At 38.6% G+C, this 15,237-nt stretch overlaps 1 protein-coding gene and 1 pseudogene across 4 annotated transcripts in view; both read left to right on the forward strand.

Moving 5' to 3' along the window:
* AP4E1 (adaptor related protein complex 4 subunit epsilon 1) overlaps positions 1 to 9,267 on the forward strand; it is a 55,527-nt gene extending 46,260 nt beyond the window's left edge. For 3 of the 4 annotated variants that reach the window (XM_025883784.2, XM_073876983.1, XM_073876984.1), the window contains 3 exons: positions 3,076 to 3,266; positions 4,794 to 4,951; positions 6,181 to 9,267. In XM_025883784.2, coding sequence (XP_025739569.1) covers positions 3,076 to 3,266; positions 4,794 to 4,951; positions 6,181 to 6,341 — 510 coding nt within the window. In that variant the 3' untranslated portion in view covers positions 6,342 to 9,267. Of the gene's footprint in view, positions 1 to 160; positions 267 to 3,075; positions 3,267 to 4,793; positions 4,952 to 6,180 lie in introns of those variants that run through there. The other variant, XM_025883788.2, reaches the window with a different exon arrangement.
* On the forward strand, positions 953 to 2,985 carry LOC112832945 (heterogeneous nuclear ribonucleoprotein A3 pseudogene; annotated as a pseudogene).
* Positions 9,268 to 15,237: the final 5,970 nt, after the last annotated feature.

A 15,237-nucleotide genomic window follows, 5' to 3' on the forward strand; every position in this document is an offset into this window, starting at 1 on the left:
ATGAATGGTTCATTATTTCTGCCTTAAATAGACATTGCTTGCTTAGTGTTTCTGTTGTTCCATCTTCTGATGGTTTATAAATTTCTTCCACATCCTTTTTTCTTTAGTAAAAAAAACCCCAAAGGTGTGACAGTTTTTTTTTTTTTATTATTTTGAGTAGGGATGAATTATTCAAAAGAGACAAGGAAACATAAAGATTTTCCAACTGTATTGAGGTTGAGGAAGGCCATAAATATAAAGCAAGTATTCATAGAGCACAGTAGTTAAAAAGGTAGGCTTTTGACTCAGAATGCTTGGCTTTGAATCTTGCTTCTGCTACTTATTAGCTGTGTTCCATGGTCAGGTTATGTAACTTTGAGTTTCCTCACATTTAAAATGAAGATATTAATAGCATCTGCCTGTTACTGTGAGGAGAAAATGAGTTAATATCTGTAAAATGCTTACAGCAGTACCTGGCACATGGTAAGTGTTATCGTGTTTTATTTTCAGTGTGTATTTTATGGTTTTTTGCACTCTTTAAGTGTCTCATTCATTCTTGTTATAAACACTGAGACAAAGTTCTCAGTTTAACAAAGCAGAACGTCAAGGAGTAGGAATATTGAAGGATAAATGTGTATACTGTCTGCTGCCTTTTTCTTTCATTGATTTATTATTCTATATGGAGTGCTTGGGCATCAATTGTATTTCTTCTCTAGCTCTAAGAGATTGCCATTGTGATTTCTGGAAATATGTTTAATTACATTCTTGTATGGATGTCCTTGGTGGAGTTATAATGAGATTTGACCAGTAGATCAGTTATTCCACAAGGCTGACCCAATTTCTTCTGTGGGCGAAAATGTGTTGAATGGAATATTGCCAGAACCACTGACCAGGGCAGAAGTTCCTGACTCTAGATGGGCATTAAGATCACCAGTGGAACTTAAAAAAAAATAAAATAGAGCCCGGTCTCAAAATGGAGGTAAAACCGCCGCCCGGTCGCCCCCAGCCCAGCTCCGGCCGTTGCTACTGGCACCAGGAGGAGGGGGCCATGATGCAAAGGAACCAGAGCAGTTGAGAAAACCATTATTGGTGGTTTGAGCTTTGAAACTACAGATGACAGTTGAAGAGAACATTTTGAAAAATGGGGTACACTTACAGATTGTGTGGTGATGAGAGACCCCCCCAAACAAAACGTTCCAGGGGTTTTGGTTTTGTGACTTACTCTTGGGTTGAAACGGTGGATGCAGCAATGTGCACCCGACCACACAGGGTTGATGGGCGTGTAGTGGAACCAAAGAGAGCCATTTCTAGAGAGGATTCTGTAAAGCCTGGTGTGCATCTCACAGTGAAGAACATTTTTGTTGGTATTAAAGAAGATACAGAAGAATATAATTTGAGAGACTACTTTGCAAACTATGGCAACATTGAAACCATAGAAGTTATGGAAGACAGGCAGAGTGGAAAAAAGAGAGGATTTGCTTTTGTAACTTTTGATGATCGTGATACAGTTGATAAAATTGTTCAGAAATACCACACTATTAATGGGCATAATTGTGAAGTGAAAAAGGCCTTTCTACACAAGAAGTGTAGTCAGCTCGATCACAAAGAGGTCATGGAGGTGGATCTGGCAACTTCATGGGTCGTGGAGGAAACTTTGGAGGTGGTGGTAACTTTGGCCGTGGTGGAAACTTTGGTGGAAGAGGCAGCTATGGTGGTGGAGGTGGTGGCAGCAGAGGTAGTTATGGAGGGGCTCAGGGTGGATATAATGGATTTGGAGGTGATGGTGGCAACTACGGTGGTGGTCCTGGTTATAGCAGTAGAGGAGGCGATGGTGGTGGTGGACCAGGATATGGAAACCAAGGAGGCGGATATGGCGGTGGTGGTGGAGGGTATGATGGTTACAATGAAGGAGGAAATTTTGGAGGTGGTAATGATTTTGGAAATTATAGTGGACAACAGCAACCAAATTATGGACCCACGAAGGGGGGCAGTTTTGGTGGAAGCAGCTAGGCAGTCCCTATGGTGGTGGTTATGGATCTGGTGGTGGAAGTGGTGGATATGGTAGCAGAAGGTTCTAAAAAAAATTCAGAAGAAAAGGGCTACAGTTCTTAGCAGGAGAGAGAGCGAGGAGTTGTCAGGAAAGCTGCAGGTTACTTTGAAACAGTTGTTCCAACTGCATTAGAGGAACTGTAAAAATCTGCCACAGAAGAAATGATGATCCATAGTCAGAAAAGTTACTGCAGCTTAAACAGGAAACCCTTCTTGTTCAGGACTGTCAGGGCCACAGTTTGCAAAAAATGCAGTTACTTTTTACATTCCTGAGGTCTTTCATCTGTTGTAGCTTTGTCTTTGTCTTTTTCTTTTCATTACATCAGCTATATTGCCCTGTAAATTGTGGTAGTGGTACCAGGAATAAAAAATTAAGGAATTTTTAAAAACAAAACAAAATCCAGTCCTATTGCTTGGGCTCTACCCCCATAGCTTGAGTAAGGGTGTAGATTGAAAAGGGAAGGCACGTGTGTGTCTGTGTGTGTGTACTTTTTTTTTTTTTAACTCCCGTAGCTTTTTTTTTTTTGTAAATTTAATTTTTTTAAGGTTTTATTTATTTATCTGAGAGAGAGGGAGAGAGCACAAGCAGGGGGAGGGGTAGAGGGAGAGAGAGAGAAGTAGACTCCCTGCGGAGCAGGGAGCCCGATGCGGGGCTCGATCCCAGGACCCTGGGATCATGACCTGAGCCGGAGGCAGACGCTTAACTGACTGAGCCACCGAGGCACCCCAACTCTCCTAGCTTTAAACATCTGGTGCTAGCCAGGATTGAGAACCAAAGGATACAAGTTAAATAATTTTCATATTGTTGTTGCTAAATTTTACAGATATTTTCACTGTAATTTGTTATATAACTTACCTGTATACTATTTCTTAATTATCTGTGCTAGTGAATTTTTCTCAAGTAAAGTTGTCATTTTCATAATGTGGTTTGTTTTTAACATCTTACAATAGTGTGTTTTTGTACCACTTCAATAAAATAGAAAATTGGTATTCATATGATAGTCTGTATTGATCCTTCTTCAGTACTTTTATTACTTTTATTTACAGATCACTGAGCAACCTGGATGCCGCTTGCCTATAATAGAAGCAGAAAGCATCAAAACCTTTCAATATAGCGTGCAGGTGGAGAAACCTTTTACAGAAGGGAATCTTTCTGGTTTTATAAATTATCAGATGATGGATACTCATTCTGTTCAGCTTGAATTTTCTGTAAACTTATCACTATTAGATTTCATTAGGTAAATATTTTCTGGAAAGTTAATTCAAGTTATTCATTCATTCAGCAAATATTTATTAGGCCTTTTCTCTGGACAGAAACACTGTGTTAGGTGCTGGGGAGTATCCAGATTCAAAACTAGATACAGTCCCTACCTTTAGGGAATGTTCAGGCTAGGTAAGAGACATTGAACAATCACATGAATTTATGTATAATTTTGAATTGTGCTGTGAAGAGAAAGTATATGGTACAAAGAGCAATTACAATATGGGACCTGATTTAGGTTGGGGTTGATTAGTAATCTTGGAAAACCTCTGAGAGAAAGTAATATTAAAGTGTAATGTTTAAGCTGAAATAACTTCAGAGATTCTGCCTGGCTTTTTTTTTTAAAAGCTTTTAAAGTTTCTCTCATTTATATTTCATTTATTTGATTAATTATTTCATAAAATCTGTTTATTAAGTTTAGAGATCTGTAAGAAAATTACTCAAGGTTATTAAACTTTTATTAGAGTTACAGTCAGTATTTAGCTTTATACTAGACACTATGCAGTGTTACCAGAATAATTGAAGACAATGTCTTCACTCTTCTGCTCTCATTTAGTTTTATGGATATATTGTACTGTATTAAAACATTTTTTTAAATGAAGGCTGCCTGAACCAAGAATGCAGAATGCCAGTGAATATCTATAAAATTTTTTTAACCTTCACACATTCATTTGCGTTACACTGCTGTAATTTTTGCCTACTCTTTAAAATCTTTTAGTAAGAACATGTCTCTCACTCTGTCAAAGAATGTATTTCTGCCTGTGGTGCTGTTATAAGATAGAATCCAGCCTTCTAAAAACTTAGACTGTAAAGGTATATCCTGTGGTGAGCATTAGTGACCTGAAGAAGCGCGATATATGCAATAAACAGTTCTTCTGTGTGTATTAATAAAATCCTATGTATCTTTAAAAAATATTTTTCCTAATTATAAAATAAGTGCATAATTATTATAAAAATTCAAATGCTATAGAAAATATAAGTAAAATATAAAAGTTCCTTATAATTCTATCCCCAGAGACCCAGTGTTCACTACCTGATTCATGAACCATTTTCAAAAATGCATTTGTTAAAGTCCTTTCCTTGGTCTAATTTACATAAGGTGCTAGATCTTTATATTCATACTTTTATACATGATGTTGATAGTGTCGTCTTATCCCCAAATCCAAAGTATACATGAAAGAAAGTTTTATATTTGAATGATTCATGAAATTACTTGGTAAAATTTTACTGAAATGACTAATACTCAGACAAAGAGAGAACTGAGTGATTTATTGAAAAGACATTTACACTTTAATAACATCTTTTTTCAAAAGTATTTTCATCAGTTTGGAGGATGGTGGTAAGCATTCTAATCATAGTTAATTTAAAAACATGAATTTTGCGGGACCCAGATTTACAATGATTATGTTCTATTTCCATGAGTCATTTGAAATGTATTTGTTTGTTTGTTTAGAATTAATTTCATTCTTTTGGACATAAATCTAATTTTAAAAATTATTTTCAGACCATTAAAAATCTCAACTGAAAACTTTGGCAAACTCTGGTTGTCCTTCGCAAATGATGTGAAGCAAAATATAAAAGTGTCAGAATCTCAAGCTGCTCTGCCTTCTGCCCTAAAGACCCTGCAACAGAAACTAAGACTTCATGTTGTCGAAATTATAGGTTTGTAGAGTTACAAAAGGCAATCTTGTGTTTATAGGGGCTTGCTCACAGAACACAAATCAATTTTCATGAGTATCGGATTTCTTAGAGCTGTATTTCCTGTTATGAGTACCTTTCAAATGAGTGTGTTGTTCAGACATTATTAAATAATTTTTTTGTATGGTAAAATATACATAACAGAAGTTTCCATTTTGACCAATTTTAAGTGTACAGTTCATTGACATTAAGGACATCCTTAATTGTACAGCCATTGCCGCCACCACTTCAAGAACTTTTTTCTCCTCTTTAGCTAAAACTCTGTGCCCTTTAGGGCGCCTGGGTGGCTCAGTTGGTTAAGCGACTGCCTTTGGCTCAGGTCATGATCCTGGAGTCCCGGGATTGAGTCCCGCATCAGACTCCCTGCTCGGCAGGGAGTCTGCTTCTCCCTCGGACCCTCCCCCGTCTCATGCTCTCTCTCTATCTCATTCTCTCTCTCAAATAAATAAATAAAATCTTAAAAAAAAAAATTTAAAACTCTGTGCCCTTTAAACACTATCTCGTCATTCCCCTCCCTCTCTACCTCCTGGTGACCACCATTGTCATTTCTGTCTCTATGAATTCAACCACTTTAGGTGTCTCATATAAGCGGAATCATGCAATATTTTTCCTCTTGTGACTGGCTTATTTCACTTAGCCTAATGTTTTCAAGGTTCATTCATGTAGCATGTGTCAAAATTTCTTTCCTTTTTAAGCCTGAATTTCACTGTTCATTGTATGAATGTACCACATTTTGTTTATCCATTGATGGACACTTGGGTTGCCTCCCCCTTTTATCTGTTAGGAATGATGCCGCTGTGAGTGTGAGTGTACAGATAATCTTTGTTGAAGTCCCTGCTTTCAGTTCTTTTGGTTATGTAATTCTATATTGAATTTTTGAAGAAACTGCCATATAATATTCCACAGCATCTGTACCATTTACATTCCCACTGGCAGTGCACAGAGGTTCCAATTTCTCCACATCCTCACCAACTATTGTTATACATACACGTGAGTGTGTGTGTGTGTGTATGAGATACATGTATATCTTATATATATGACTAGGAATTCATTGTGGATTTAACTTGCATTTCCTTACTGATCAGTGATGTTGAATATCTTTTCACGGGCGTGTTGGCCATTTGTATATTTTCTTTGGAGAAATGTCTAAGTCCTTTTGTCTTAAAGAATTTTTAATTTTTGCTTTGTTGTAGGCAATGAAGGGCTTTTGGCCTGTCAGCTACTGCCATCCATCCCCTGCTTGCTGCATTTTCGAGTTCATGGTGATGTATTAGCCCTGTGGTTCAGATCCTCCTGCTCTACTCTTCCTGACTGTTTACTGTATCAGTGTCAAAAGGTGATGGAGGGATCCTAGCAGAAGCTCTGCTTATATTTTACTCCATCAGAATAAATGGTTTACATAGATAAACTTATTTACCAAAGTAAAAACTCTTGGTACTTCTAATGAAAATGGGGATTATTATAAGCTGTGGTTCTGTGTTTTCTTTATGAATCCTGATCAAGAAAGATCCCCAAGGAACTGTATCCTTAACCTTTTACTCAGGATTGTACAGTACATTTGGGTCCCCCAAAAAGTGACCTAAACTAATGTTATAAACTGCTAATGATTTATATGTCACTTAGTGTAGAAGGACTGAAAATATTTATTTTGTTATAAATAATTTTATAGCAGATTTACTCTAGTGCTAGCTGATTTGTAGTAAAGCCAAGTCTCAGTTCTCTGCATTAATGGAGGGGAGACAGACATGGCATTGGTAATCCCAGACCTAATTCATATTTGGCTTTGGAATGCAGTGTGAGCTTTTTGATAGGCAAGTCATTACTTTCAATTATGTTTTGCTTAGATCAGTATTGAACTAAGTTGGCACAGCACACACTAACAGTTCAGGAGATCCATGAGCATGCTGGATATTGGGGGGATTCAATTTGTGATAAAGTTTTTATTGTAGATAACTGGTTACACATGCTTGTAGATAATTTGGCTACAAATTTGTTTTCCCACTTGCATTTATTTTCAAAATTCAAAGTGAATCACTATTCTTATTTTAAAAGCCCAGAGCCATTTATAAAATATTGTCATGTGGAAACACAACCTATAATGAGCACACAGATATAAAAGGACTTTTTAGTTATGGTGAATATCTTAGTTACCATTTAGGTCCATTTAGGTCCATTTAGGTCCTTTTGACAAACTAAATTTTGTGAGTATAAATGGCAAAGCCATCTTATCTTCCCTGGCTTTTGAATCCACTAGGACTCAGTGGATACAACCAAAGCAGTGACTGCTTAAGTATACCATAGAGGTTCTTCAGCAAAATATCTCATTTTTATGTTGCAGTTTTGCTTTTATGGCCTCTGTCAGAACTCTTGTCAGTAAAAGAGGTTAAGCCTAATATGAATGATGGGCCACAATCTTGAGATTGTACATTAAAGTTAAAAACTGAAATAGTAAGTATTTTATAAAATCTTATGGTGCTGTGGAAAATATTCATTATTTCACTTTTTCTGACACTTCACCATGGAGACTGTTCTGGTAATACAGTTTTAAGTCATTGCAGTTACTTCTCTGGTTAATTGGTACTGTTTGTCACCCAAGTGTTGAATTCTGGTTTAAATTATCTCACTAATCATAGCTATGAAGATACTAAGGGGATTCCCCGGAGCTGAGATTTCATTAGTTTTTCATGTCTAGTATTTTCCTCCCTAAAAACTAAAGCACTATTTTTAAAAATTAATTTTAAAGTCGTTCATTTTTAAAAAGGTAACACCTTGTTAATTTTATGCTTTTAAAAACATGCAGTAAAACCTTGCTACAAGAGCAATGGTAAGTGACTGGAATTTCCTGCCTAGGTTTCTCCTTTTGAGTAGAAGATCAGATTCATCTTCAGGTTCTCAGCAGTGTCATAGTGAAGGGACTGAGCTCTCTCTCGGGTGTAGCAGACACTGGTGGCTAGACTTATCAGCTTCTTTTTTATTTCTACCTCTGTCAACAAAACCCCCCTGATTCTGCTCTTACTCTGACAAAGAAATAGGACGTACCCTCTCACTTTTAGGGGGATGCAGTGTATGGCAAAGGAGGTGCTCTCATTTTTTTCTGTCCTCCTGTGTACTTACATGATCAGCAAGGCTGGGTTGAGTACGGAGCAGTGGGTGTAAGGTGCCCAGCAAGCAGACGGACAACCACCTGGGAGAGATTAACAGTGAACTATGGTGCTGCTTGGCTGCAGGGCTGTTCATGAGTGGCAGCAGCAGTTGTCATGAAAGACGTGGCTTGGCCAACAGAGCTGTCTAAGAGTGGAACACGTGTAATGGTAGGTCGGGGCGGGGGGCATCATTTTGGCCTGCCAAAGGGAACTTAGTGCCACTTTTGTTCTTTCTGAACTCACTAAATGGAAAGTAGGGCAACAGAGGTTCCACTGAAATGATTAGTAGAATGTTTACAGTGTTTATATTTTTGTGGTTTTAAAAACAGTAGGAAAGAGTAAATAGTAAAGAACTTCAGAGCAGTATATATTCTGCCTAAATTAATTCAATGTTTTAAATTCTAAATCAGGCATCACCAACCTTTTTCGCATTGCCGGAGCCATGACTATAAAGTAGGGAGAATGATTTTTGTGGGTAGATGATCACGTGAAGGGGCAGCATCTGGAGTAAGAGCTATGGTGGAGATGCTCAGCTGTGTGAGAATGCGGCAAGGGTGAATCGGGGCAGGGGGCAGCGGATACAGGGCAGACAGCAAAGCTTTAGGAGCAGGTGAATGAAGAAGGATCAGGCTCCCACCAGAGTAGTCCCTGTGGAGGCGGGCAGATCAGGCTCAGGGGAAAGTGGGCCCCAAGTAAGCGTCCTGAAAACGCTGCAGATGGAAACTGAGCAGTTAACCAAGTGCCAGTGTGCCAAGCATGCCAAGCACAGCATGTTCTCTGCAGAGGGGCATTATTTTAAACAGTAACCTACTAGCCTCTACCAAAACAGTTGTGCTGAAAATGCAGTGTTGCATTTTTTCCTTTTATTTCATGTCAGTAATATTATAAAATATTGAGCTCTTTGTCTTCTTTTTTATGGATAAATGTGGTCTTTGTCTCATGATTGTGAGCCACTGAAGTGCACTGAACCTATTCACATGTCTTTAAGGTGTTTTGCTCTGTTAAAATTTTAGGAGGGAAAAATGCAAGTGAGAATGACAGCCTAATAGGCATTAATTACCTTATTTTGGAGTTGAATTCTGTAATTGGAAAAAATTCAGTTAAAGATGTAATAAATATAAAATGATCTATACTGTTCTTTGGTCTGTGTATTTTTTATTATCTAAATAGCTGAGTAATAAGTAAATCCTATTCAGTAATTTGATAGGGTTAGTGAAAAAGAACAGAAGCAACTGGAATGGGATGAAAAGAGTAATTTACTCATTATAGTCCCAAAGAATGTGATCTAATTGGTTAAAAGTAAAGATATTGCTGTGTCTGTGTGATGTTCAAAGAGAATTTTGTGGACTTCAGACAGGTTAGAATGTGGACTGATCCTCAGGTGCGTGTCCATGTCGCCTGCATTCATTCTAGCCTGACCAGAGCTTTCAAAGCAGTGTTGTGTTTCTGTGATGCCCTCTCCTTACAGCCACCAGAGATGCAAGAAACACAGTAAGTCAGATGGTGACTTAGTGATGAAAGACTCTGAGTCTTCTGGCCATCTCTGCATGTAAAGTTCCTAAACACAGAGCTAGATCAAATGTGGCATTAAATCTCACCTATTTATGCCTACTATTGGCTATAGTGTATAGCAGACAAATTCTGAGACTTGCAGCCCCATCTTTGGGACACTGAAGGTAAAGGAGATTTAAATGCACCACACCTACTGCAGTAGTTGAAAAGAAGGGGCTCTTGAAGGGAGGGGGTGGGTGTGCTGCTGCCAAATGGGCCAGGATTAATGATTGTATGAAAGTTGCTTGTTTATGTGTGTGCATAATGAGACTATGAACTTTATATGGTTAAGGACCATGTGTATAGTTTATGTTCCCTTTGTCTAATACATAATAGGCACTCAGTAATAGGGGCTCAGCTTACTGAATGAATGACTAAAAATACCTGTCCCCTCAAAATAAGTAGTCTGAGACCAGGTAATATCCAGGGATTGATTTTAGCAATACCATGGCTCTCCGAGAAGTAAAGAAAAGTGATATGATGTACTTTATAGATAGAAGTCAGCAGAAAGGGGTTCTGGAGAAACCAGCTTGTGCCAATTTCTGCCTTGTGGGAGAGAGGAAGCATGAGTGCTTGATGGGACCTTTACCGGCCTGAAAGCTAAGTCCTATGAGAAGGCGCCATGCCATTTAAGAAATCTCTGCAAAAACAGTGTGATTACAGATATTATGACTTGGAGGAGGACTTTTCTGCATTATGGCAGATGTCCATGAAGTTGTATTGATATAAAAGAACTTGTTCTAGGACAGAAAGCAGTGGATATTTGTTCAGTGAAGCTAAAGATAGGTAGCCAATGAATATGATAAGGCAGATTTACCAGCTAAGTTAGCATTGCCTGTTTCTTTAGAAGGGTGAGCACTGTGATAATGGGAGGGACAACTATACATTAACAAGGCCGACAGCATCAGGAAGGTTGGGGAAGAACAGGCCTTCTGAATAAGCAGCCGGAAACAGAATTACTTAAAAGGAAATGTGGGGCGCCTGGGTGGCTCAGTCATTAAGCGTCTGCCTTCGGCTCAGGTCATGATCCCGGGGTCCTGGGATCGAGTCCCACATCGGGCTCCCTGCTCAGTGGGAGGCCTGCTGCTCCCTCTCCCACTCCCCCTGCTTGTGTTCCTGCTCTCGCTGTCTCTCTCTCTCAAATAAATAAATAAAGTCTTTAAAAAAAAAAAAAAAGGAAATGTGTTTTCATATGCATCACCTGGGAAACTTCATGGTAGGTGCCTGGATCCAAGATGGGAAGGTACCCAAAAGATGGGTCCAGAGAACCCTGAGAACTTAAAGACTGTGGCCTGGATACAGGGAAGACGGACCTGGTCAGGGAGAAAAGATGGATGATGTCAAACAGCATGAGTTTCCCGGAGCATCTGTAATGCTGAAAATATAGTGAGTTCTTTTAAGTGGTTGTAGCTAGATTGTGGGCTTCTTTCCAAGAAAGGAATCAATTTCCTTTAGTTATTTTAAATTATTTTCCTAAGTGGATGAGTGCTTTTCATTCCCCAGAACATATTGTCAATGCCACTAAACAGCTGACTTTAGGAAATTATTCCCTGATGTGGTCTGGCAGGACATGTGCCAAGTGGGCAGAGACTAGACCCCAGAGATTTTTTGTATTTCAGTGAGGGAAAAGTACTTGGAAATCCCCGTTTGCACATCTTCATCCCTTATATTGTGTGACAAGGAGAAAGTAACAGAGGTGAGATGTGATATATTCTGAGGGGAAGGGTTTGGTCTGAATTGCCACTATATAATTTAATGAAGTTAAGGGCAAAACCAGTGAGTGGAACAAGCCGGTCCCCACTGATGATCAAGGTATAAGACTTGATAGATCAAGGTTAAGAATTTATTTTTTCATCTTAGTTGACTGATTAATAGTAGCTGGGGTTAAGTAGAAGAGTTATTGTGAGCTGTGGGAAAAATAAAATGATTTGGACCCAAATATTAGACCAGTCTTCATCTTCAGAAGTGATAAGGGTGTTTTCTTATTCATAAGGAACCGTTTTGAGCAGACCTGATTTTATGCTAATGAAGTGACTTAGAGTGGTGTCTAAGACCCTCAGGATGGGGTTGGTCACCAGAAAGACTGAATAGAGGGATGGAACTTCCAGCCCTGCTCACCTACCTCTGGGAAGGGAAAAGGGAGGGGCAGGGTGGTTGGAGATTAAGCTCTCTATATAAAAATTCTGGAATAGGATTGATGAACTTCCCACATTGGTGATGCACCCCAGTTCCATGGGGACAGAAGTTCCCATGCTCAGGACCCTTTCAGACCTTGCCCTGTATACCTCTTCATTTGGCAGTTTTTGAAAGGTGGCCAGTCAGAATTGAGATGTGTTTGAAGTATAAAGTGGAGATGTGTTTGAAGTATAAACATTGGACTTCAAAGACATAGTGCAAAGGTAAAATAATTTTTATATTAAGGATATTGAAATAGTATTTTAGGTATATTAGACTAAAAGTACATTATAGCCCTATAAAGATCAAATCTAGAAAAAACAATCAGTGGTTATTCTGTCCCTTCCTTGCTCTAATCCTGATATTAAATCCATTATTCTTAAACTTTAATGGCAATTCAGAGAGAATTGGAGTTTGTTCTGGTGCAGTTAACTTACTTGGAATCAGTTTGATCCTTTCAACACCTATCTTTAAGTTTTCTTAGGCTGAGTCCAGAGCAGTCTTTAGGGTTTGGCCATTAAGGCAACACTCTTCTGAAGAAACTACCTCTAAATAGTGGGGGACTTTAACACCCCCCTCACTGAAATGGACAGATCATCTAAGCAAAAGATCAACAAGGAAATAAAGACTTTAAATGACACACTGGACCAAATGGACTTAGACATGTTTAGAACATCCCATCCCAAAGCAACGGAATACACATTCTTCTCTAGTGCCCATGGAACATTCTCCAGAATTGATCACATCCTAGGTCACAAATCAGGTCTCAACCAGTACCAAAAGACTGGGATTATTCCCTGCATGTTTTCAGACCACAGTGCTTTGAAACTAGAACTCAATCACAAGAGGAAAGTTGGAAAGAACTCAAATACATGGAGGCTAAAGAGCATCCTACTAAAGAATGAATGGGTCAACCAGGAAATTAAAGAAGAATTAAAAAAATTCATGGAAACCAATGAAAATGAAAACACAACTGTTCAAAATCTTTGGGACACAGCAAAGGCAGTCCTAAGAGGAGAGTATATAACAATACAAGCCTTTCTCAAGAAACAAGAAAGGTCTCAAATACACAACCTAACCCTACACCTAAGGAAGCTAGAGAAAAAAACAGCAAGTAAAGCCTAAACCCAGCAGGAGAAGAGAAATAATAAAGATCAGAGCAGAAATCAATGAAATAGGATCCAAAAGAACAGTAGAACAGATCAACGAAACAAGGAGCTGGTTCTTTGAAAGAATTAACAAGATTGATAAACCCTGGCCAGACTTAACAAAAAGAAAAGAGAAATGACCCAAATCAACAAAATCATGAATGAAAGAGGAGAGATCACAACCAACACCAAAGAAATACAAACAATTATAAGAACATATTATGAACAACTCTATGCCAGCAAATAAGATAACCTGGAAGAAATGGATGCATTCCTAGAGATGTATCAACTACCAAAACTGAACCAGGAAGAAATAGAAAACCTGAACAGACCTATAACCACTAAGGAAATTGAAGCAGTCACCAAAAACCTCCCAACAAACAAAAGCCCAGGGCCAGATGGCTTCCCAGGGGAATGCTACCAAACATTTAAAGAAGAATTAATACCTATTCTTCTGAAACTGTTCGAAAAAATAGAAATGGAAGGAAAACTTCCAAACTTGTTTTATGAGGCCACCATTACCTTGATCCCAAAACCAAAGACCCCATCAAAAAGAATTACAGACCAATATCCTTGATGAACATGGATGCAAAAATTCTCGCCAAAATACTAGCCAATAGGATCCAACAGTACATTAAAAGGATTATTCACCATGACCAAGTGGGATTTATCCCTGGGCTGCAAGGTTGGTTCAACATCCGCAAATCAATCAACGTGATACAATACATTAACAAAAGAAAGAACAAGAATCATATGATCCTCTCAATAGATGCAGAAAAAGCATTTGACCAAATACAGCATTCTTTCTTGATCAAAACTCTTCAGAGTATAGGGATAGAGGGTACATACCTCAATATCATAAAAGCCATCTATGAAAAACCTACAGCAAATATCATATCAATGGGAAAAAACTGAGAGCTTTCCCCCTTAGGTCACGAACGTGGCAGGGATGTCCACTATCACCACTGCTATTCAACATAGTATTAGAAGTCCTAGCCACAGCAATCAGACAACAAAAAGAAATCAAAGGCATCCAAATCGGCAAGGAAGTTAAACTCCCACTGTTTGCAGATGATATGATACTTTATGTGGAAAACCCAAAAGACTCCACCCCAAAACTGCTAGAACTCATACAGGAATTCAGTAAAGTGGCAGATATAAAATCAATGCACAGCAATCAGTGGCATTCCTACACACCAACAAGACAGAAGAAAGGGAAATTAAGGAGTCGATCCTGTTTACAATTGCACCCAAAACCATAAGATACCTAGGAATAAATCTAACCAAAGAGGCAAAGGATCTGTCCTCAGAAAACTATAAAATACTCAGGAAAGAAATTGAGGAAGAGACAAAGAAATGGAAAAATGTTCCATGTTCATGGATTGGAAGAACAAATATTGTGAAGATGTCAATGCTACCTAGAGCAATCCACACATTCAGTGCAATTCCCATCAAAATACCACCCACTTTTTTCAAAGAAATGGAAGAAATAATCCTAAAATTTGTATGGAACCAGGAAATACCCCGAATAGCCAGAGGAATGTTGAAAAAGAAAAGCAAAGCTGGCGGCATCACAATTCCGGACTTCCAGCTCTATTACAAAGCGGTCATCATCAAGACAGTATGGTACTGGCACAAAATCAGACACATAGATCAATGGAACAGAATCGAGAGCCCAGAAATGGACCCTCAACTCTATGGTTAACTAATCTTCCTACAAAGCAGGAAGGGATGTCCAATGGAAAAAAGACAGTCTCTTCAACAAATGGTGTTGGGAAAATTGGACAGCCACATGCAGAAGAATGAAACTGGACCCTTTCCTTACACCACACACAAAAATAGACTCAAAATGGTTGAAAGACCTAAATGTGAGACAGGAGTCCATCAAAATCCGAAAGGAGAACTCAGGCAGCAACCTCTTCGACCTCAGCCACAGCAACTTCTTCCTAGAAACATCGCCAAAGGCAAGGGAAGCCAGGGCAAAAATGAACTATTGGGACTTCATCAAGATAAAAAGCTTTTGCACAGCAAAAGAAACAGTCCACAAAACCAAAAGACAACCGACAGAATGGGAGAAGATATTTGCAAATGACATATCAGATAAAGGGCTAGTATCCAAAATCTATAGAGAACTTATCAAACTCAACACCCAAAGAACAAATAATCCAATCAAGAAATGGGCAGAAGACATGAACAGACATTTTTCCAAAGAAGACATCCAAATGGCCAACAG

Source organism: Callorhinus ursinus, unplaced genomic scaffold, assembly GCF_003265705.2.
Source record: "Callorhinus ursinus isolate GAN/ISIS: 27379988/994484 unplaced genomic scaffold, GSC_fseal_2.0 scaffold25, whole genome shotgun sequence".
NCBI classification, from domain to species: Eukaryota; Metazoa; Chordata; class Mammalia; order Carnivora; family Otariidae; genus Callorhinus; species Callorhinus ursinus.